Source organism: Trachypithecus francoisi, unplaced genomic scaffold, assembly GCF_009764315.1.
Source record: "Trachypithecus francoisi isolate TF-2019V2 unplaced genomic scaffold, Tfra_2.0 Lachesis_group13, whole genome shotgun sequence".
Classification (NCBI taxonomy): Eukaryota; Metazoa; Chordata; class Mammalia; order Primates; family Cercopithecidae; genus Trachypithecus; species Trachypithecus francoisi.
Window position 1 is genome coordinate 54,235,414 of NW_022681458.1, and position 26,187 is coordinate 54,261,600.

The 26,187-nt window shown below is 36.9% G+C and overlaps 1 protein-coding gene across 5 annotated transcripts in view; it reads left to right on the forward strand.

The window, feature by feature from the left end:
- TFPI (tissue factor pathway inhibitor) overlaps positions 1-26,187 on the forward strand; it is a 102,054-nt gene that overhangs the window by 48,052 nt on the left and 27,815 nt on the right. For all 5 annotated transcript variants that reach the window (XM_033230916.1, XM_033230920.1, XM_033230919.1 and 2 more), the window contains 2 exons: positions 7,426-7,548; positions 14,421-14,618. In XM_033230916.1, coding sequence (XP_033086807.1) covers positions 7,428-7,548; positions 14,421-14,618 — 319 coding nt within the window. In that variant the 5' untranslated portion in view covers positions 7,426-7,427. The remainder of the gene's footprint in view (positions 1-7,425; positions 7,549-14,420; positions 14,619-26,187) is intronic.

Below are 26,187 nucleotides of genomic sequence, written 5' to 3' on the forward strand. Positions count from 1 at the left end.
AAGCCGGCCAGAGTCCCCTGCAGGGATGCTCCACAGGGCAGGCCTAAGCTGCCTAAGGGGGTGCCTCGGCCATCCGTTAATCACCTCACTTTCTGGTCAGGGAACCAAGAAATGTAGCAGGATGAGCAGCAGACAAAACTCCTTAGCCACCGGGTTAAAGAAGGAAGGAGCTTTATTCAGCTGGGAACTTCGGCAGACTTGCATCTCAAAAGCCAAGCTCCCCAAGTGAGCCATTCCTGTCCCTTTTAAGGGCTTATGACTCTAAGGGGGTCCATGTGAGAGGGTCGTGATCAATTGAGCAAGCAGGGGGTACGTGTCTAGGGGCTGCATGTACTAGTAATCAGAATGGAACAGAACAGGGCAGGGATTTTCACAATGGTTTTCCATACAATGTCTGGAATCTATAGATAACATAACCGGTTAGGTCAAGGATCGATCTTTAACTACCAGGCCTAGGGCACTGCGCTGGACTGTCTGCCTGTGGATTTCATTTCTGGCTTTTAGTTTTTACTTCTTCTGTCTTCGGAGGCAGAAGTTGGGCATAAGACAATATGAGGAGTGGTCTCCTCCCTTAGTAGAAGGGTGTTATTTGTACTTGTCATTTTGAGAGCACACCAAGAGGGGTGGGCAGGGGTTTTTATTTTTAACACAAGGGGCTTTTACTGTTGTGTCTTTTTTTTACTGACTGAGTTGGACTGTATAATCTAAGCTAATCTTGATTGGCTAATTTGAATAGAGCAAGGATGTGGGTTATAGTGGTAGAACAAGTAGTTTCAGCGGGAAGAATAGTTGTAGAGTGTGTAACTAAGGGAACAGAACAGACGTAAGTTATAAATTAGGACTGGTGGAAAGGGTTGTTTATAGCACAGTTAGCTAAAGAAACTGGAGAAACAAAGAACAGGAAGAACAGGGAACTAAAACTTTTTGAAGAGGAATTTATCATCTCTGACATGTGTCTAGTCTCTGTTAGCTGGAGTTGGACTGTACAATTGCAGCTGAACTTGATTGGCTAACTTGAAAGGGGCAGGGGTGTGATTACACTGGTGGACAATGGGAGGGGTAATTTACAGAATGACTAGCAGATGTGAGCTCTGTAGATAAGGAATGATGGGAAAGTTGTTTACTGAAACTAAAACAGGGAGGCATAAAGGATAAGGAATGTATTTTGGCTTTGGGAATATGGAACAAAGAGCAAGGATGCCAAACAAGCCAAACTTTTAAAGAGGAACTCTTTTTATATCTGACAACTAAGATCAAAGCAGAACTGAAGGACACAGACACATGAAAAAAACTTCAAAAATAAATGAATATCGAAGCTTGTTATTTGAAAGATCAGCAAATAGCTAGATTGCTAGCCAGACTAATGAAGAAGAAAAAAGAGAAGAAGCAAATAGATACAATAAAAAATGATAAAGGGGATATCACCACTGATCCCACAGAAATACAGACTACCATCAGAGAATACTATAAACACCTCTACACAAAGAAACTAGAAAATTTAGAGGAAATGGATAAATTCCTGGATACATACACCCTCTCAAATCTAAACCAGGAAGAAGTGAAATCCCTGAATAGACCAATAACAAGTTCTGAAATTGAGGCAGTAACTAATAGCCTATCAACCAAAAAAAGCCCAGGATCAGATTCACAGCCAAATTCTACCAGAGGTACAAAGAGGAGATGGTACCACTCCTTCTGAAACGATTCCAAACAATAGAAAAAGAGGGAATCCTCCCTAACTCATTTTATGAGGCCAGCATCATCCTGATGCCAAAACCTGACAGAGACACAACAACAACGAAAAGAACATTTCAGGCCAGTATCCCTGATGAACATTGTTGTGAAAATCCTCAATAAAATACCGGTAAACCAAATCCAGCAGCACATCAAAAAGCTTATTCACCACGACTGAGTCGGCTTCATCCCTGGAATACAAGGCTCGTACAACATACACAAATCAATAAACGTAATCTATCACATAAACAGAACCAATGACAAAACCACATGAGTGTCTCAATAGATGCAGAAAAGCCCTCGATAAAATTCAACACCTCTTCGTGCTAAAAATTCTCAATAAACTAGGTATTGATGGAACATATCTCAAAATAATAATAGCTTTTTATGACAAACTCACAGCCAATATCATACTGAATGGGCAAAAGCTGGAAGCATTCCCTCTGAAAGCCAGTACAAGACAAAGATGCCCTCTCTCACCACTCCTACTCAACATAGTATTGGAAGTTCTGGCTGGGGCAATCAGGCAATAGAAAGTAATAAAGTTTATTCACATAGGAAGAGAGGAAGTCAAATTGTCTCTATTTGCAGATGACATGATTTTATATTTAGAAAACACCATTGTCTCATCCCCAAATCTCCTTAAGCTGATAGGCAACTTCAGCAAAGTCTCAGGATACAAAATCAATGTGCAAAAATCACAAGCATTCCTATACACCAATAACAGACAAACAGAGAGCCAAATCATGAGTGAACTCCCATTCACAATTGCTACAGAGGGAATAAAATACCTAGGAATACAACTCACAAGGGATGTGAGAGATCTCTTCAAGGAGATCTACCAACCATTGCTCAAGGAAATAAGAGAGGACACAAGCAAATGGAAAAACATTTCATCCTCATGGATAGGAAGAATCAATATTGATAAATGGCCATATTGCCCAATTTATAGATTCAATGCTATCCCCATTCAGCTACCATTGACTTGCTTCACAAAATTAGAAAAAACAAACTACTTTAAACTTCATATGGAACCAAAAAGGAGCCCACATTGCCAAGACAATCCTAAGCAAAAAGAACAAAGCTGGAGGCATCACACTACCTGACTTCAAACTATACTATGAGCCTACAGTAACCAAAAGAGCATGGTACTGTTACCAAAACAGATATGTAGACCAATGGAACAGAACAGAGGCCTCAGAAATAACAGGACACATCTACAATCATCTTATCTTTGACAAACCTGACAAATATAAGCAGTGGGGAAATGATTTCCTATTTAATAAATGGTGTTGGGAAAACTGGCTAGCCATATGCAGCAAACAGAAACTGGACCTCTTCCTTACACCTTATACAAGAATTAACTCAAGATGGATTAAAGACTTAAACATAAGACCTAAAACCATAAAAACCCTAGAAGAAAACCCAGGCAATACCATTTGGGACATAGGTGTGGGCAAAGACTTCATGACTAAATTACCAAAAGCAATGGCAACAAAAGCCAAAATTGACAAATGGGATCTAATTAAACTAAAGAGCTTCTGCAGAGCAAAAGAAACTATCATCAGAGTGAACAGGCAACCTACAGAATGGGAGAAAATTTTTGCAATCTATCCATCTGACAGAAGGCTAATATCTAGAATCTACAAAGAACTTAAACAAATTTACAAGCAAAAAACAACCCCATCAAAAAGTGAACGAAGGATATGAACAGGCACTTCTCAAAAGAAGACATTTATGCAGCCAACAAACATATGAAAAAAAGCCCATCATCACTGGTCAGTTAGAATGGTGATCATTAAAAAGTCAGGAAACAACAGATGCTGGAGAAACTCTTTCATACTACTGTTGGGAGTGTAAATTAGTTCAATCATTGTGGAAGAAGTGTGGTGATTCCTCAAGGATCTAGAATCAGAAATACCATTTGACCCAATACAAATAATTCTACTATAAAGACGCTTGCACACATATGTTTGTTGTGACACTATTCACAATAACAAAGACTTGGAATCAACCCAAATGTCCATCAGTGACAGACTGGGTTAAGAAAATGTGGCACATATACACCATGGAATACTATGCAGCCATAAAAAAGGATGTGTTCATGTCCTTTGCAGAGACAGGGATGAAGCTGGAAGCCATCATTCTCAGCAAACTAACACAGGAACAGAAAACCAGACACCACATGTTCTCACTCATAAGTGAAAGTTGAGCAATGAGAACACATGGACACAGGGAAGGAAACATCACATACCAGGATCTGTCAGGGAGTGGGGGTTTAGGGAAGGGATAGCATTAGGAGAAATACCTAATGTAGATAATGGGTTGATGGGTTCAGCAAATCAACATGGCACGTGTATGTCTATGTAACAAACTTGCATGTTCTGCACATACATCCCAGAACTTAAAGTATAAAAATTAAATAAACAAACAGTATGGAAAGGTAGGGGTAGAAAGTAACTTCATAGTGGAGAAACTTAACAATCATTACCCTAGTCAGGTGTTTAAGATCAATATCATCAGTCATAAATTATGTTGGTAGTATGTATCCTTGTCATAATGTGACAAAAATGACACTTTAGCTCTGTTATCTTCTTTCCCAAACCCCATAACCCTGGTCTAATTATGAGTAAAAACATCAGATAAATTCTAATAAGGGGATACCCTGCAAAATACCTGACCAGTATTACTCAAAACAGTCAAGATCATCAAAAATAAGAAAAATCTGAGAAACTGTCACAGCCAAGGGGAACCTAAGGAGAGATGACAACTGGAGCAATTTGGTATTCTGGTTGGGTTGCTAGAACAGAAAAATGCTAGGGAAAAACTAAGGATTAACGTATGGACTTTAGTAACAATGTATCAATTTTGGTATATTAATGATAAATGTGCCATACTAATGTAACATGTTAACAGGGAAACGAGGTGTGAGGCGTATGAGAAGTCTCTGTACACTCTTCTCAATTTTTGTTTTTTTGTAAATCTAAAACTATTTTAAATAATAGAGTCAATTTTTTTAAAAGGAGATGTTTCTATTAGAAAGACAAGATTATGGGCTTATCAAGCAGATCTTTACAACAAATTCTCTGCTGGTCTATGGGGGCAGGAGATCCACAAATGGTGTTTTATAAACCTCTGTTTTCCAATTTCAAGAAAGTTGGATTTTTCCAAAAGAAAAAAGTTTGTGCATGGTATATAGAAGTTGGTGCATGGATTCATCCCTATATTAAATCTGTTATCACTCAGAACCAGACAGAATTTTTGAGTAAAAATTTAGATATTTGATTCCTCTTGCAATTGTACTTTATTTGCCTTTTGCTTATTTTTCTTTTTGTTTTTAATTACATATGCTACTATTTAGCTATGGCTTGCTGTGGTATATTGTCATAGTTTTATCTGTCCAACACGCTTCCCTTCTGAAAGCAACAATTTCCTCCTTCTGGGAGTTACACTTGTCCCTTTCCACCACCCAAACCATTTGGTTCCATTAATATTTGCAATGCTATTACATTTTGTTATTCCTGACCCCAGACTGGTTTTGGGTCCACCAAATCAATGATGGTTCCCACAATTCCCAACTCAAATGGATTGGTCCAAAATGTGGCCCTTGTTTCATGCTGAAACAATCAGAGCTAGTCTCAAGCTGTTTAAGCCTGGAACATAAAGACGAGTAGTCAAACTATTTTGATTGAAAAACTTTTAAGGTTTAAAAACCAGGACAGTCCATTGTTCATGCATCATGCTATGCAGAAAAGATTGGCTCACACTGAGAGAAAATAAAGCTATCTAAGAAGTGTAGCCACAATGAGAGATACCTGGTGGTGCTCAGCTCACCAGCTCTAGCTGTTTCTGAGAACCAATGCAAGCCTGCCCTTGTCATCTCAGATTGTTCCATATATTCTAGAATAAATAAACTGATGATCCAAATTTGTCAGAGTTGGTTTCTAATCCTAGCACCCAAGGAAAGTCTAAAATACTAAGTTTAGGCAATACCTCAGGCCGCCATTTTTTAAGAGAGGAACTTGCTGAATTTAGATCCCTGGCTCTCGGGGGCCTCAGCAGGCCGCCAACCTCAGCCTGCTTCCTGAACTGTGTGATGCACTGCATATTCTGTATTTTATACTCAAAGTATAGCAGGATTGTATATTTCAAAGAATCAAATGGAAATAAATGAATCTCTGAAAAATATGTGTTCAAAAATGCGATAAGGATTAGAGGTTTAAAGATTCTTCAAAAATCATGTATCTATATAAATATGTATATATATTTGTGAATTCAAATTGTTTGTGGTATGATTTACAAGATATATGATATCTCTACTGACTAAAAATCAAATGTATGTTAATACTTGCAAAGTGTTGTAAGAAAAAAAGGTTATATATCTCACTAGTGATTTTTAATGAAACTTAAAGCATAATGACATTTATTACTTCATTATTATATGACTACCCACAATGGTGTATATTGCAGCTGTGATCTGCCACAAACAAAAGCAGATAATTTTCTAGATTGTTTTTGATGAAGTATCTGTCCCTGCATTTGTGAATGTTTGCTGATAAGATCTCGCTTTCCTTCCTGACTGGAATGGCACTGGTGGCTGAAAAAAGGAAGGAAGCAAGTGTTCCCTTCTTTTATTTTTCTGTGTTGCATGATCATTACATTTTTCCTTCCACCTTTAAATCCAAAGAAGTCATCTGCAAAAAAATAGAGGTGATTCCTTCCTTCCTTCCTTCCTTCCTTCCTTCCTTCCTTCCTTCCTTCCTTCCTCCCTTCCTTCCTTCCTCTCTCTCTCTTTCCTTCCTTCCTTCCTTCCTTCCTTCCTTCCTTCCTTCCTTCCTTCCTTCCTTCTTTCTTTCTTTCTTTCTTTCTTTCTTTCTTTCTTTCTTTCTGTCTTTCTTTTTTGCTTTTTTGGCTGTAGATCTTTAAACAAGGTTGAAACAGGTAAAGTCTCACTCTCCTATTGAAATCTGTTTCCCTTAGAGTGTAAAGTGATGGCTTGTCACTTAGAGTCACTTTTCTGTGAAACTCTTTTGAATCAGATAACGCCCTAAACTGGGGAATAATGAACTGGGAAAAAGGACTAACTCGAATGTCGGACACTTCTTTTGTCTGCTGTTTTGGCTGTCTGCTGTCTCATAGAAAATCTGGTTAGGAAGTTGATGTAAATAATGTATTTTTTAAAGGAAACAAAGATGAAAATTCTGAAAATGTGTTTCCTTTTTAAAAGAAGAACTAGAGCAGAGGTAAAGATAAGCCAGGAATTAAAAGTTGCATTAAAGAAGTAATAGAAAAATGCCTAAATAATTATTAGTTCTGACTAAGGAAGAATAGCTGTGTGAAAGACGTAGAAAGTAAGATTGCACATGGAAATGGACTTTAATATATACTTCGCCATATTGATCAGCATTTACCCATGTCTCTCAATTACTGTCCTTTTTATTTATATTTTCAAAGTTGAAATATGACCTGTTTGCTTGAATATTAATAAATATATGTACTGAATGTGTTTGCCGATAATTCTGAATACTACATATATATTTTAAGTATGACATTGAGTATGCACAGAGAAATGTATGTGTATACACATAAAATGTCATAGGCATATGAAGTACAAATACGATGTTTACTGGTCTGTAAATGAGTCCATATTAACACTTTATTTATTTGATATGTATGGGTTCTGTATTTCAGAGATGATTTACACAATGAAGAAAGTACATGCACTTTGGGTTTCCATATGCCTGCTGCTTAATCTTGCCCCTGCTCCTCTTAATGCTGATTCTGAGGAAGATGAAGAATATACAATTATCACAGGTAAAATATTAGAAGCATTTATCTTTTTAAGCTAGTTAAAGCTCTCAATTTTAATCTAAAAAATCTACCATATTTTTCCATTGTAGAGGGAAATTAGTTTTTATTGAAGTGATATTTTTCTTTGGAAATTTATTATACCTAGTGCGTGTGTGTGTGTGTGTGTGTGTGTGTGTGTTAAACAGTCCAAAACCAAGTAACTTTAGCTGAAAGACTTCTCTCTTTTTTTCAGCACACAATATTAAACACTGGAGTAGCTCTGGGCTATTGCAAGGAGCAAAATGTTGTAAAAACAATTCCCTATGACATTTGATGCTACCCTTTGGCTAGGAAAAGTGTGAGGAGGAAAGTGAACTTCAAACATCTGAGTTTTCAGCTATTCTCTTTCTTCCCCATATTTCCAAAATAATAACTTCCCAGTCAAGACTAACATACAAATCTAGTCAACCAGGACACCAAAGGATCTAGTAATGTAAGTTAGATCTAATCCCACAAAATTCTGTGTCTGATAATGATAATATTAAAAATAAAAAATAGAGCATGGAGAAGACTGTATGGTGATGGTTACTGTGGATATATACCTTTATTAAAGTAACATTTTGTGGCAAATTAGTAACTGTTGACAGAAATCTCAAGCATTGGTATTAATGAGAGAATATTAAACAAAATGATAGCTTATTTTTGTATAGCAATTTAAGATGTAAAAAAGATTTCCATAAATGTATTCTTATTTGATACCTCTAATAGCTCTTTAAAATGACCGTGTTCAGTGTACTTTAATAAAGTGTGAATAAATACATCTGGGCCTGAAACTGTGGAAGGTGCTAGAGAAACAGGTATGGCTGAGATGAGGTGCTCAAGAATCTCGCTGCCTCCTAGGGGAGTATGAACGGTGGACAGTTTATTTCCGTATAATGTAGTAAACAAAGTGACAGAAGCATGGAGAGTGCTGCTGTTGATGGGAAAAGGAAGGAGATTCATTCAAGCTTGGTTTTTTGAGGGCTCTGCAAAGGGAATTCATGTTATAAAAATTTCCTAGAGGCCGGGCGCGGCGGCTCATGCCTGTAATCCCAGCACTTTACGAGGCCGAGGCGGGCGGATTACGAGGTCAGGAGATCGAGACCATCCTGGAGAACACGGTGAAACCTGTCTCTACTGAAAACAGAAAAAAATTAGCCGGCATGGTGGCGGGCACCTGTGGTCCCAGCTGCTGGGGAGGCTGAGGCAGGAGAATGGCGTGAACCCGGGAGGCGGCGGAGCTTGCAGTGAGCCGAGACCGCGCCACTGCCCTCCAGCCTGGGCCACAGAGCAAAACTCCGTCTCAAAAAAAAAAAAAAAAAAGAAAAAAAAAATTCCTAGAGATGAAACATTACTTAGTAAAAACCCTCATGTGCCTTTTTGAAAACAGGAATTTGGACATTATGAGTTTCAATTCCTCATTCAGCTTTTCCTGATTCAGCTTTTTTCTCAAAAGTTGGTGGGTTAAGATTCGAACATTCCGGAGGTTACAGAAACAAGGAAGGTGGAGGATAAAATAAGTCCTAACAGGGAAAAAAACAGGCAACCTCACTTGTGGGAAGTGAGAAGCAAATCGATCCAAGTGTTCCCTGTTTTGTCCCAGTCCAATTCGCCTCAACTGGACTGAGAAAATGAATATTGGATAACCAGGAAGTTCTTGAAATTGTTGCAGCTGCTGCCATAGTCAATCAATAATCCAGAATTAAGTCATCAGTAATTAAGCCAGAATTTAAAATTACTATAAGGTAGCTTCCAAACCTAGGTGGATAACAAATAATTTTGATATTTAAGCTAGACTTAAAGACCTCTTCACCAGCTAGTTGCAGTTTTATCTAGTTTTGTTTTGCTTTTGTTTAAAATAAATTTTTATAATAATCCAATCTCACATCTGAAAAATTCTATTTTGGAGATACAATTTATCCCATGGTGCTAAGGTCATAACATCATTTTATAGAAGTATATTATTTAATTGAAATAAGGTACTCATTAATAGAAAAATGCATCAAATTTTATTGCTTCTCTCACAAGTAAGTAGTAGGTGATTTTTTTATCAGTCCAATCAACAGGGAGGATAATCTATAATTAACTTCTAGATAAGACAAAAAATGATAATAAAAATAGTGGTGATAAGCTTTTTAAAACAATTCCATTGGGCTAGAAGAGAGAAAATTAAGAGTGAACATTTAATGAAAGGCAAGTATCTTTTGTAGGATTTAGAATCAGATAGACCTGAGTTTGCAGGTGCAGTTTGCCACCTAGTACCTTTGTGAAACTGAATAAGTTATTTAAACTTTCTGACTCCCAGTGTCCTAAGCTATAAATGAATAATTTAAATAAGTGATTTTCTATGGTTTTTATATAAAAAGTGGAAAAGCATCTGGCACATTTTCTGACACGGAGAAGGTAAAGTGTACATGTTTGTTCTTACCTGACAGAAAAAAAAAAAAAATCAAATTCTTTAATTAGAGGCAAGCAGCATGTGGATTCTTAGATGGTAAGTTACCTGAAAGCCCTAGCTTCGCAAACAAGTTCCAAGAGGATGAATATTCTTACAGTCCAGGGCATGACATGTTTTCAGGCAGCAAATATAGTAAGCCCTCTATCCAACATCCCAGGACATGGGGCAGGGGGCGGGGAGGGGAAGGCAGGATTGTAACCTTTAGACTACGAGACATAAAATTCATGACATCGAATGCGAATGATTTAATGTAAACCATAATTCTATTTAAATGGCTGGATCAGATTAAATTCCTTGTACATTGCCCTGTATGTGTTTTGCTTTCTCATGACTGCTGGAAGTTAATGATTACCTCTGTAAACATTTCCCTCAAGTCTCAATTTCAAGTCTCAGGAAAGTTATCGCTGACCCCTTCAGGCTAGTTTAGGTATCCTACTGTTCACTCGCACAACACCCAGGACTTTCTGAATATTTGCATAAGTCCTTAGTGTCTATATGCTCCATGAACGAGGGGCTGCTGTCATCTAATTTACTGTCACATCTGTAGTGACAGTACAGTGTCTGACACATGGTCAATACACAATTATTCACATTCAAAAGGGTTTTTTCAAAATAAGAAATGAAAATCAAGGCAGATTTCCATCCCTTTTGGGTGGAGTGGCATGACACTGTGGGTCACACAGCACACCTGGCCATTGCTTGAGTCCAGGGATGCTGTGCTTAGACCACTGCAAGATCACTGCACAAAGAATATTCTAACACAGGATTTCTATAAGAAATACATTAAAGTGTGAATAAAGACAAATAATCACCTAATAATTAACAAAATATAATTCATAAAAGTTAATATTTAGTGTTTCTCCTAGAAAATTTCTATAAAAGTATCACCTACTTCTATTATTGAAACCATTTTTAGTTTCATAAAGGTGAATGTTTGAAAATAAAGGTTGTTAATTGAGTGGAAATTATATAATTAAAACTGTATGCTTGATCCAAATGCTAGTTTAGGAATCTCAGTCACATATCTGTGACAATATCATGCAGTTGTTAAGAATGTGTGAGATAGCTGTTGTAAAACCATGTGAGGATCGATTTTAAACCCATCATTTATGGTATGATTTTAAGTCATTTACTTAATTTCTGCAATGCTATTTTATAATTTATAAAATGAAGATAATAATGCTTAACTCAGTAGGTAGTTATGATCATTCAAGGGTACAATTACAAAAATGTCAAGAGTATTGTAATTACTCAGTGAGCAACATTAGCTATTATTGCTAGGTACTACTACAGCCAGTTTAATCAGGTTTTGCCTTTGTGGTGCACTGCCACCACCTGCTGGCGAAATTACTAAATAGCAGATTGAACTTAGGGTGTATTTTTAATGCAGAAAATGGAAAAAAGATTTAGCTTGATGATAAACCCTATCAAATATATTAAAAATAAAAAGTAGAGAAATCACCAAATAGTATCTGATAAAAATTATTGATTTTAAAAAATGACTTTTCTGAATATACATGGCAACTCATGTATTAGGTCAAGTTCCCTGTGTTTTCCAGATACAGATTTTTATTCAAGTTTTCTATCTGAAACACTGCCTCAATAACATGTCTCCAAAGTTCTAAAGTAATATTAACTTGGGACTGAATAACATCACATTATATGAGAATTTCTACAGCAATTCGAGATAATGGTGTACAGCTGTAAAATTAAAAATGCCAGAATATTTTTATTCCTGCTTTGTTAATTGAAATTATGTGAATTCTGGGGTCCAATATTTAAAGAACCGATCGGTCACATTTTTATTGGTTTCAAAACAAACATGTCTAGAGTTCAGAAACTCATGATACGAAATTCGATGATACTTGTTGTGGTGTGGGACGGCTGTAAGTGAGATGCACCACTTAGGGTCTTCACACCAACTTTTCCTGTTCCTCATAACAACTCAAAATGTCAGCTCAGCATTCTAAAATCCTTAAGTAAAGACAAACATTTATAAACAGTATTTACAATTATTCATAAATGTGCCACTCAGAAAAAAAGTCAATGATTTTTAAATTTAAACTGACAGTTATAACCTCAGTGATAGAGAAAATATGTTTTAACAAGTCATTTTGGTTGATACATTTTTCTATTTTTAGGAAGTATTTTTAGCAATCCTCAATTATATTTATGTTATGAATTTCTATTAAAAAAGTACTTGTGTATCTAATATAAGAAAAATGGAGAATTTTACCATGAAGTACTCATATTTGTAGGTACCAGAAACTCTCTATATGTCTGAGAGATCTTCTAAAGCAAATTATCATATTTTAGATAAATTCATCAACATAAAATGTTAAAGAATTTGAAAAAAAAGAAATGACATTTAAACTTGTCAATGTTCACCAATATTTCTTAACTCACTTTGATAAAATTATTTATATATGGACTATAGATATTTATTGGATTTAGTGACACTGTTATTGGTTTAAAATTATTTTCAAAATCATGTCGGTAAACACAAACATTACATTTTGTCAATTGAAAATAACTCCAGAGAAATTTGAAGACACACAAATACATATGTGCATAAAACTCAACTTTAGTTAAAGGTTTGATCAACATTCTTACTTGCTAATTAGCTATTTTATGACAACTGTGTTTGGTACTGAAACTATCCCTCTTTCATAATAGTTATCTGTCATATGTTATTCTAACTTAACAAATTCTGGAACTGAAAAACATACTCTTCTATCAGTTCTGTCAGCTCAATTTATTTCAATTGAAAAAAATCAATTAACTGACCAAATAGATCAAAGTAATGAGATGGTATTATGTAAATTTAACTAGAATTTTTAAAAATTGAAAGCAGTGTTAGTAGTTGAGATAAAATTTACATGTTCAAAAATAATTAGTGTCACATGAATCAAACAGCATGAAAATGCCAACTTATGTATAGAAAACTGTATTTTTAACCCTTCCAAGATTGTAAATACTACCTACAATTTTATGGCTCATATAAAAAATTAACAATATCATTTCAATCATTTTGTTACAAAGAGTTTTATCATTACTAAAATAAAACTAATACTTGCTATGAATTCAAAACTGATGATTAGAATAATAATATATTATAGGTGGAATGTGAGTAATAAAATTATCTAATTTAATTTTTATTATATGCATATTTTCTCTTTCAAAAAATTCACCTTTTGAAATTACAGGAAATTTAAAACGGATTTCTTTTGAGACAATCATACTTCAAAAACTTATCCTGTATTTTATGCTTTAAAAATATTTTATGTGAAAATATTAAAGTCTCATCCATTCATTTTTTTGTTGTTGTTCAAAGTAAACTATTTTAGAATGCATGAAAACACTTTTTTTCAAGATATTTATACTCATCTGTTTAATTTAATATAATATTGCTGCCCCCAGAGGAAAAATTGGTTTAGGTCATTTATTGGTTTCAATATTCCCCATAAGAGATTAATAATCAATTGCCAAAGATATAGAAAATACATAGACTCAATATGCAGAAAATATTTAAGAAGTATTATATGGCATTTTTGTCATTATTCTTTTGGTTGCACCACCTACAATTTTCAGTGTCTATCTTTACTGGTAAACAAATAGAACTTATTTAATATTAGGCTCGTATTAATTTTATTGGACTTGAAAAAAATAAAATGTTTAAAAAATCTATTTGAGTTTCCTCTGTTTGTATGCCCACTCCTAGGATAGAAAATTCTGTTATGAAAATTAGTAGCTAAGTATTTAAAGAAAAAATATATAAGTTGAAGTCAAAAGAATTGCCTCATTCTATTTAAAACACAGAAAGCATTATTTACATTATTTCAGCATTATTAAAACCCAAGGATGGTATGGTAAGTTAAAAAAAAAGCACCATGAAGTATATTTTTCATAACATCAAACACATAAATTTTCATAATTAGGGAATGGTTTAATATAGTGTTATATACATATGTGTGTGTGTGTGTGTGTATCTATATATATATGAAAGTGAATATACTGTTGCTTTTAAAGAGTTGTTTTATGTGTAAAAAGTGATACAAGTGTGGGTTAAGGAGAGAAATTCAAAGAACTGTCCACTAGCTGAGTTAAAAGAAGAAGTCTATTGAGGACACATCCACTTGAATGAAGTTGCCTTACAACTACTACTCAATTCCCTCCCAGTTCGATTGGTATGATTTAAGCAATACATCTCTAACAAGAGTCTAGAAGTTGTGTCTCATTTGGTGAATTTATTAACTTTATCTACAATTTTGGTAACTATCTTATCAGCATGTTTTATTGCACTTTTCCTTAAAATCAGGGTATATTAAAGAGGAAATAAAGAACATCATTATAGTGTTGATGGAGATTACATGTTATATCTTTTATTTTTACCTTCTAGATACTGAGCTGCCACCACTGAAACTTATGCATTCATTTTGTGCATTCAAGCCGGATGATGGCCCATGTAAAGCAATCATGAAGAGATTTTTCTTCAATATTTTCACTCGACAGTGTGAAGAATTTATATATGGGGGATGTGGAGGAAATCAGAATCGATTTGAAAGTCTGGAAGAGTGCAAAAAAGTGTGTACAAGAGGTAGGTTTCTGGGAATCCTTATTACTCAAGACGGAGAAAAGTAATTTCATGCTATTTTAATATTTCCAAGGAATATTTTATTTCCACATTTTCAGACTTTCAGGGAAGTCTAAAAACATTTAAGGAAAATGATAATTCTGAATTGTACCATGAAATACCCATATTTATAGGTACCAGAAACTCTCCATATGCCTCAGGGACATTTTAAAGCAAATTATCAAATTTTAGATAAGGTCAGCTTGCGCATTCAACTATCATTTTTCATTTTTTCATATCAGTGAATTACAAAATATATGAGGCCTCATTTATTGTCTTACACTCTTCTCCATAATAAAGACAGAAGAAAACAACCTCAACTCATGTTCACAGAATTGTGAAGTATTTTTGAAATAAAGTGGGTGTAATTCAGTCTCCCAGACTTGTAATCTCAGCTGGCAGAAGAAAAACTGTTAGTTACATTGGCTTAGTCTTTCCTTTGTCAACACAATGGTATCATCTCTATCTTCTCTCAAGATCATGAATCTGGAAACTGAAGCTCTATGGCTCTTGTTAGAAAATTGTAAGCTGCTGCAGTGAGCTGAGATCCGGCCACTGCACTCCAGCCTGGGCGACAGAGCGAGACTCCGTCTCAAAAAAAAAAAAAAAAAAAAAAAAAAAAAAAAAAAAAAAAAAAAAAGAAAATTGTAAGCTGCATGAAATACTAGAACTATATATGAAATGTAAGGTTTTTTTTTATTATTGGAACCTTGAAATACTACAGGAAATAAAAATAGAATACCATAGAAAAGAAAAATCATCCCTGATGACCCTTGTGGACTTTACTAAACCTAATGTTTTATATTAATATTACTAAGTTATAAATTTCAAAAGGATGTCATATTATATTAAACTTTTATTCTACATTAATCCTACTAAAACTTAACTTGTTTTGCAAATTTTGCTAATTACCTTATTGTAATTTTATACAATAGATTAATAATTTTATACAATACAATTTTATACAATATAAAAAGATTTTATATCTTCTCACTAAGATAAATTACAAATAATTACTGACAAAAATTTTGAATTTTTTTTAAATCTCAGGTTATTCTTCCAAATTGTAAGTTACTCAAGGGATAGAATAAGCTGAGTTGATTTTATTTCCCTAGTTTCTAGCCCAATATTCTACCATAGCATGTTCATAGAGCTGATTGGATACAATTGAGGTGATACAGAAATGATATCTCTGGTTAGTAACACTAGATGTCTTGTTTTTTGCAAATCAGGCAGCTCTGCATTCCCACTCTGTTACTGCTTTCTAAATACCTTTTACTAAACAGCCTTGGCATCATGGTGCTCTTGGCCTGTGGGAAAACCTCAGTGTGGTGAAAAGAGTGAACTTCTCTCCGCTGTGACTCTGTAAGATGTTTTGTTGTGTGCTCCAGAGCTGAAAGAAGAGAATAGACATGAATATATTTCCTTAACCTCACAGCACTGATTTCTGTTTCCTCTCCATAGATGCCCTAGAAATGTTACTAACACAGTTTAGGCAGCTCAGTGGTCCTCAGTGGTGCCTTTGGTTTTTGTGATTGCTTGGTCTTTTTCCATTCATCACAGATTTCTATACCCCATTTTCTTCCATACATATTGGGCCAAGTATCCTTTTGTGTTGAGTTGAGAATCATTCTTAGTTGTCAGTACCTTGGCTAGAAGCCTGGTTGCCTCATTCTTTTTAATCCCCGCTCTTTCATTTAGCAGGTGATTTATTTTCATCAACTGGCCTCTTCTTTGAAATATATACCTGTTCTTTTTATATATGTGTGTAGTTCAAGTCTTATGGTTTATCACTGTGCAAAAGTTACCCTTTTCTTTAAAGGTTAGTCAATGTAATCATTTTGCTCACCAGTGATAGCCTTGCTTATCATCATTTAAAATATCATTTCTGGCTAGCATGTAAATGTAACTCTCTTACCCCCATCTCCTCATTATCTATCAAAAGTCACTTGAGGCTGGGTGCAGTGGCTCACACCTGTAATCCAAGCACTCTGGGAGGCCGAGGCGGGTGGATTACCTAAGATCAGGAGTTTTAGACCAGCCTGACCAATATGGTGAAACTCCATCTCTACTAAAAATACAAACATTGGCTGGGCATGGTTGCATGTGCCTGTAGTCCCAGCTACTCAAGAGGCTGAGACAGGAGAATTGTTTGAAACCAGGAGGTGGATGCTGCAGTGAGCTGAGATTGTGCCACTGCACTCCAGCTGTGCAACAAAGAAAGACTCCATGAAAAAAAAAAGTCACTTGCCATTATAATATGAATGTCTGAGTGTTTTATACAGCAGACTACTGATAAGGATATAGCTGGTATATAGAAAAAGTATGGCTAGACTTTTAAAAATGCACCTAGGGAGAGAATTTAATCTGCAGCCATGATGGACAAATAGAACAAGACTTTCTCTCCCAACATAAAGAACTATAAAACTGGGCAAAATGTAAAAAACTACTGTCTGCAAACATTGAACAAAAGGCAGTGTAGGATTGTGACCTCTGGGAGAAGGTAAATACATATGATGAGCCCTGCAACCTCCCCTGCTTCCTGTGTGAAGGCATTCAAAACCGCCATTATAGTAAGAAAACCCAAGTACAGCATGGTGGTCTCTCTGAAGAGAGGAGGTGGCTATTAGAGATTAGAAAGTGAAAGTGGTTGTGGTTTTCTAACAGTGTGTGTTACATGGTTTCGCTCTGTATCACTACCCAAATATCATCTTGTAGCTCCCATAATTCCCATGTGTTGTGAGAGAGACTGCTGGGAAATGATTGAATCATGGGGGACAGAGCGGGGGGCAGGTGGTCTTTCCCATGCTATTCTCGTGGTTGTGAATGGGTCTCACATGATCTTATGGTTTTAACAAACAGGAGTCTCTGCATAAGCTCTCTCTTTGCCTGCTGCTATCCATGTAAGATGTGACTTGCTCACAGTAAATTGGTACCAGTAGAATGGGGTGTTGCTGAAAAGATACCTGAAAATGTGGAAGTGACTTTGGAACTGGGTAACAGGCAGAGGTTGGAACAGTTTGCAGGACTCGGAAGAAGACAGGAAAATGTGAGAAAGATTGGAACTTCCAAGAGACTTATTGAAAGGCTTTGACAAAAATGCTGAGAGTGATATGAATGATAAGGTCCAGCCTGAGGTGGTCTTAGATACAGATGAGGCACTTGTTGGGAACTGGAGCAAAGCTGACTCTGATGTTTTACCAAAAATACTCACAGCATTTTGCCCCTGCCCTAGAGATTTGTGGAATGTTGAACTTGAAGAAATGATGTAGAGTATTTGACAGAAGAAATTTCTAAGCACCAAAACATTCAAGAGGGGACTTGGGTGCTGTTAAAGGCATTCAGTTTCAAAAGGGAAACAGAAAATAAAAGTGTGGAAAATTTGCAGCTTGACAATGCAAGTGAAAAGGAAATTACATTCTCGAAATGTCCCTGTCTGACAGCTTTGAAGAGAGTAGTGGTTCTCCCAGCACACAGTTTGAAATCTGAGAACGGACAGACTACCTCCTCAAGTGGGTCCCTGACCCCCAAGTAGCCTAACTGGGAGGCACCCCCCAGTAGGGGCAGACTCACACCTCAGATGGCCAGGTACCCCTCTGAGATGAAGCTTCCAGAGGAATGATCAGACGGCAAATTTGCTCTTCAGCAATATTCGCTGTTCTGCAGCCTCTGCTGCTGGTACCCAGGCAAACAGGGTCTGGAGTGGACCTCCAGCAAACTCCAATAGACCTGCAGCTGAGGGTCCTGACTGTTAGAAGGAAAAATAAAAAACAGAAAGGACATCCATACCAAAACCCCATCTGTAGGTCACCAACATCAAAAACCAAAGGTAGATAAAACCACAGACGTGGGGAAAAAGCAGAGCAGAAAAGCTGAAAATTCTAAAACAGGACCCCCCCCCACAAAGGAACACAGTTCCTTGCAAGCAATGGAACAAAGCTGGATGGAGAATGACTTTGACGAGTTGAGAGCAGAACGCTTCAGATGATCAAACATCTCTGAGCTAAAGGAGGAAGTTTGAACTCATCGCAAAGAAGCTAAAAACCTTGAAAAAGGATTACACAAATGGCTCACTAGAATAACCATTGTAGAGAAGTCCTTAAATGACCTGATGGAGCTGAAAACCATGGCACAAGAACTACGTGATAAATGCACAAGTTTCAGTAACCGATTCGACCATCTGAAAGAAAGGGTATCAGTGATTGAAGATAAAATAAATGAAATGAAGCGAGAAGAGAAGTTTAGAGAAAAAAGAATAGAAAGAAACAAAGAAAGACTCCAAGAGATATGGGACTATGTGAAAAGACCAAATCTATGTCTGATTGGTGTACCTGAAAGTGACGGGGAGAATGGAACCAAGTTGGAAAACACTCTGCAGGATATTATCCAGGAGAACTTCCCCAACCTAGCAAGGAGGCCAACATTCCAATTCAGGAAATACAGAGAATGCCACAAAGATACTCCGTGAGAAGAGCAACTCCAAGACACATAATTGTCAGATTCAGCAAAGTTAAAATGAAGGAAAAAATGTTACGGGCAGCCAGAGAGAAATGTTGGCTTACCCACAAAGGGAAGCCCAACAGACTAACAGCGGATCTGTTAACAGAAACTATACAAGCCAGAAGAGAGTGGGGGCAATATTCAACATTCTTAAAGAAAAGAATTTTCAACCCAGAATTTCATATCCAGCCAAACTAAGCTTCATAAGTGAAGGAGAAATAAAATCTTTTGCAGACAAGCAAATGCTGGGAGATTTTGTCACCACTAGGCCTGCCCTACAAGAGCTCCTAAAGGAAGCACTAAACATGGAAAGGAACAACTGGTACCAGCCACTGCAAAAACATGCTAAATTGTAAAGACCACTGATGCTAGGAAGAAACTGTATCAACTAACGAGCAAAATAACCAGCTAACATCATAATGATGAATCAAATTCACACATAACAATATTAACCTTAAATGTAAATGGGCTAAATGCTCCAACTAAAAGACACAGACTGGCAAACTGGATAAAGAGTCAAGACCCATCAGTGTGCTGTATTCAGGAGAGCCATCTCACATACAGAGACACACATAGGCTCAAAATAAAAGGATGGAAGAAGATCTACCAAGCAAATGGAAAACAAAAAAAGGCAGGGGTTGGAATCCTAGTCTCTGATAAAACAGACTTTAAACCAACAAAGATCAAAAGAGACAAAGAAGGCCATTACATAATGGTAAAGGGATCAATTCAACAAGAAGAGCTAACTATCCTGAATATATATGCACCCAATACAGGAGCACCCAGATTCATAAAGCAAGTCCCTAGAGACCCAAAAAAGAGACTTAGACTCCCACACAATAATAATGGGAAACTTTAACACCCCACTGTCAACATCAGACAGATCAACGAGACGAAAGTTAACAAGGATATCCAGGAATTGAACTCAGCTCTCCACGAAGTGGACCTAATAGACATCTATAGAACTCTCCACCCCAAATCAACAGAATATGCATTCTTCTTAGCACCACATCTCACTTATTCCAAAATTGACCACATAGTTGGAAGTAAAGCACTCCTCAGCAAGTGTAAAAGAACAGAAATTATAACAAACTGTCTCTCAGATCACAGTACAATCAAACCAGAACTCAGGATTAAGAAACTCACTCAAAACCACACAACTACATGGAAACTGAACAACCTGCTCCTGAATGACTACTGAGTATATAACTAAATGAAGGCAGAAATAAAGATGTTCTTTGAAACCAGTGAGAACAAAGACACAACATACCAGAATCTCTGGGACATATTTAAAGCAGTGTGTAGAGGGAAATTTATAGCACTACATGCCTACAAGAGAAAGCTGGAAAGATCTAAAATTGACACCCTAACATCACAATTAAAATAAATAGAGAAGTAAAAGCAAACACATTCAAAAGCTAGCAGAAGGCAAGAAATAACTAAGATCAGAGCAGAACTGAAGGAGATACACAAAAAACCCTGCAAAAAATCAATGAATCCACGAGCTGGTTTTTTGAAAAGATCAACAAAATTGATAGACTATTAGCAAGACTAATAAAGAAGAAAAGAGAGAAGAAAATAGATGCAATACAAAATGATAAAAGGGATATCACCACTGATCCCACAGAAATACAAACTACCATCAGAGAATACTATAGACACCCCTATGCAAACAAACTAGAAAATCTAGAAGAAATGGATAAATTCCTGGACACATACACCCTCCCAAGACTAAACCAGGAAGAAGTTGAATCCCTGTATAGATCAATAACAGACTTTAAAATTGAGGCAATAATTAATAGCCTACCAACCAAAAAAAGTCCAAGACCAGACAAATTCACAGCCGAATTCTACCAGAGGTACAAGGAGCTGGTACCATTCCTCTTGAAACTATTCCAATCAATAGAAAAAGAGGGAATCCTCCTTAACTAATTTTATGAGGCCAGCATCATCCTGACACCAAAGCCTGGCAGAGACACAACAAAAAAAGAGAATTTTAGACCAATATCCCTGATGAACATTGATGCAAAAATTCTCAATAAAATCCTGGCAAACCGGATCCAGCAGCACATCAAAAAGCTTATCCACTGTGATCAAGTGGGCTTCATCCCTGGGATTCAAGACTGGTTCAACATATGCCAATCAATAAATGTAATCCAGCATATAAACAGAACCAACGACAAAAACCACATGATTATCTCAAAAGATGCAGAAAAGGCCTTTGACAAAATTCAACAGCCCTTCATGCTAAAAACTTAATAAATTAGGTATTAATGGGACATGTCTCAAAATAATAAGATCTATTTATGACAAACCCACAGACAATATCATACTGAATGGGCAAAAACTGGAAAAATTCCCTTGCAAAACTGGCACAAGACAGGGATGCCCTCTCTCACCACTCCTATTCAACATAGTGTTGGAAGTTCTGGCTAGGGCAATCAGGCAAGAGAAAGAAATAAAGGGTATTCAGTTAGGAAAAGAAGAAGTCAAATTGTCCCTGTTTGCAGATGACATGATTTTATATTTGGAAAATTCCATCATCTCAGCCCCAAATCTCCTCAAGCTGATAAGCAATTTCAGCAAAGTCTCAGGATACAAAATCAATGTGCAAAAATCACAAGCATTCTTATACACCAGTAACAGATAAACAGAGAGCCAAATCATGAATGAACTCCCATTCACAATTGCTTCAAAGAAAATAAAATACCTAGGAATCCAACTTAAAGGGATGTGAAGGACCTCCTCAAGGAGAACTACAAATCACAGATCAACGAAATAAAAAAGGACACAAACAAATGGAAGAACATTCCATGCTCATGGATAGGAAGAATCAATATTGTGAAAATGGTCATACTGCACAAGGTAATTTATAGATTCAATGCCATCCCCATCAAGCTACCAATGACTTTCTTCATAGAATTGGAAAAAACTACTTTAAAGTTCATATGGAACCAAAAAGGAGCCCACATTGCCAAGACAATCCTAAGCCAAAAGAACAAAGCTGGAGGCATCACACTACCTGATTTCAAGCTACTACAAGGCTACAGTAACCAAAACAGCATGGTACTGGTACCAAAACAGAGATATAGACCAATGGAACAGGACAGAGTCCTCAGAAATAATACCACACATCTACAACCATCTGATCTTTGACAAACCTGACAAAAACAAGAAATGGAGAAAGGATTCCCTGTTTAGTAAGTGGTGCTGGGAAAACTGGCTAGCCATATGTAGGAAGCTGAAACTGGATCCCCTCCTTATACCTTATACAAAAATTAATTCAAGAGGGATTAAAGACTTAAATGTTAAAACTAAAACGATAAAAACCCTAGAAGAAAACCTAGGCAATACCATTTGTGCCATAGGCATGGGCACGGACTTCATGTCTAAAACACCAAAAGCAATGGCAACAAAAGCCAAAATTGACAAATGGGATCTAATTAAACTAAAGAGCTTCTGCACAGCAAAACAAATTACCGTCAGAGTGAACAGGCTACCTACAGAATGGGAGAAACTTTTTGCAATCTACTCATCTGACAAAGGGCTAATATCCAGAATCTACAAAGAACTCAAACAAATTTACAAGATAAAAACAAACAACCCCATCAAAAAGTGCACGAAAAATATGAACAGACACTTCTCAAAAGAAGACATTTATGCAGCCAACAGACACATGAAAAAATGCTTATCATCACTGGCCATCAGAGAAATGCAAATCAAAACCACGATGAGATACCATCTCACACCAGTTAGAATGGCGATCATTAAAAAGTCAGGAAACAACAGGTACTGGAGAGGATGTGGAGAAACAGGAACACTTTTACACTGTTGGTGGGACTGTAAACTAGTTCAACCATTGTGGAAGACAGTGTGGTTATTCCTCAAGGATCTAGAACTAGAGATACCCTTTGACCCAGTCATCCCATTACTGGCTATAAACCCAAAGGATTATAAATCATGCTGCCCTAAAGACACAGGGACACATATATTTATTGCCGCACTATTCACAATAGCAAAGACTTGGAACCAACCTAAATGTCCATCAGTGATAGACTGAATTAAGAAAATGTGGCATATATACACCATGGAATACTATGCAGCCATAAAAAGGGATGAGTTTATGTCCTTTGTAGGGACATGGGTGAAGTTGGAAGCCATCATTCTCAGCAAACTATCACAAGGACAAAAAAACAAACACCACATGCTCTCATTCATAGGTGGGAATTGAACAATAAGAACACTTTGACACAGGTTGGGGAACAACACATACCGGGGTCTGTTATGCGGTGGGTGGAGTGGGGAGGGATAGCATTAGGAGATATACCTAATGTAAATGACAAGTTAATGGGTGCAGCACACCAATATGGGACATGTATACATATGCAACAAACCTGCATGTTGTGCACATGTACCCTAGAACTTAATGTATAATAAAATAAATAAATAAATAAACAAGATAGAAAAAGAAAAAAAAAAAGGAAAAAAACAAAATTATATTCTCTGAGGAAAAATTCAAGCTAGCTGCAGAAATTTGCATAAGTAACAAGGACCTGAATGTTAATCACCAGGACAATGGGGAAAATGTCTCTAGGGCATGTGAGACCTTTGTGCCAGCTCTTCCCATCACAGACCTGGAGGCTTATGAGGAAAACGTGGTTTCCTGGACTAGGCCCCAGGGTCCCTGTGCTGTGTGCAGTCTAGGGACTTGGTGCCCTGTGTCCCAGCCACTCCAGCCATGATTGAAAGGGGCCGATGCAGAGCTAGGGCCAGAGCTTCAGAGGGTGCAAGCCTCGAGCCTTGGCAACTTCCACATGGTATTGAGCCTGAGAGTGTGCAGAAGTCAAGAATTGAGGTTTGGGAACCTACATCTAGATTTCAGATGATGTATGGAAATGCTTGGATGCCCAGATAGAAGATTGTTGCTTAGGTGGGGCTCTCATGGAGAGCCTCTGCTAGAGCAGTGCAGAAGGGAAATGTGGAGTCAGACCCCCTACACAGATTCCCTACTGGGGCACTGCCTACTGGAGCTGTGAGAAGAAAGTGACTGTCCTCCAGGCCACAGAATGGTAGATCCATCGACAGCTTACACGATGCGCCTGCACATTTCAAAACTGATCATGCCTTCCCAATAGTCCCCCAAATTCTTAACTCATTTCAGCATTAACTCAGAAGTCCACAGTCCAATGTCTCATCTGAAACAAGGCAAGTCCCTTCTGCCTATGAGCTTGTAAAATCAAAAGCAAGCTAGTTACTTCCTAGATACAATGGGGGTACAGGCATTGGGTAAACACAGCTGTTCCAAATGGGAAAAATTGGCCAAAACAAAGGGTCTACAGGCCCCATGCAAGTCCAAAATCCATCGGGGCAGTCCAATCTTAAAGCTCCAAAATGATCTCCTTTGACTCCATGTTTCACATCCAGGTCACGCCGATGCAAGAGGTGGGCTCCAATGGCCTTGGGCAGCTCCACCCCTGTGGCTTTGCAGGGTACAGCCTCCCTCCTGGCTGTAACACTTATTTACAGCCAACTGTTCTTTGACAAAATCAACAGAAACATACAGTGATGAATGGGCACTCTATTCAATAAATGGTGTTGGGAAATTGGATAGCCATATGCAGAAGAATAAAACTGGAACAATGTCTCATGCCTTATACAAAAATTAACTCCAAATGGATCGATGACTTAAATGTAAGACCTGAAACTATAATAATTCTAGAGGAAAATCTGGAAAAATCTCTTCTACATATTCACCTAGGCAAAGAATTTATGACTAAATCCTCAAAAGCAAATGCAAGAGAAACAAAAATTGACAAATGAGAGTTAAAGTTGACCACAAGTAACTTAAATTAAAAATATTCTGCACAGACAAAGAAATATCAGACTGAACAGATAACCTAAGGAATGAGAAAAGTATTTTCAAATTGTGTATTGGACAATATCAGACTGAACAGATAACCTAAGGAATGAGAAAAGTATTTTCAAATTGTGTATTGGACAAACGACTAACATCTAAAACCTACAAGTAACTCAAACAATTCAACAAGAAAATAACAAACCATTTAAAAAATGGACAAAGGACACAAAAAGGTATTTTTCAACAGAAGCATATACACAGCCAACAAACATATGAATAAAGGCTGAAAATCACTAATCATCAGACAAATACAAATTAAAACTACAATGAGATACCATATTACATCAGTCAGAATGGCTATTAGTAAAAGGCAAAAAATAACAGATGTTGAAGATTAGGAGAAAAGAGAATGCTTATACATTGTTGCTGGAAATGTAAATTAGTATAACCTCTATGGAAAACAGTATGGAGATTTCCCAAAGACCCAAAAAATAGAACTACCATTTGTTCCAGCAATCCCAGTACTGGATATCTACCCAAAAGCAAATAAATCATTATATCAAAAGGATAACTATACTTGTATGTTTAGCACAGCACTATTTACAATAGCAAAAATATAAAATCAACATAAGTGTCTATTAGCAGATGATTGGTTATAGAAAATGTGATATTTATATATATACATATACCCCATGGAACACTACTCAGCCCTTAAAAATAAAATCATGTCTTTTATAGAGCATGGATGGAATTGGAGGCAATTAATCTTTTTTTTGTTTGTTTTGTTTTGAGACGGAGCGCCCAGGCTGGAGTGCAGTGGCCGCATCTCAGCTCACTGCAAGCTCCGCCTCCCGGGTTCACGCCATTCTCCTGCCTCAGCCTCCTGAGTAGCTGGGACTACAGGGGCCCACCACCTCGCCTGGCTAGTTTTTTGTATTTTTTTAGTAGAGACGGAGTTTCACCGTGTTAGCCAGGATGGTCTTGATCTCCTGACCTCTCGATCCGCCCGTGTCGGCCTCCCAAAGTGCTAGGATTACAGGCTTGAGCCACCGTGCCCGGCCTGAGGCTATTATCTTAAGTGAAATAACCAGAAACAGAAATTCAAATACCACGTGTTCTAATTTATAAGTGTGGGGTAGATAGTGTGTACATGTGGGCATAGTAGAATAACAGACA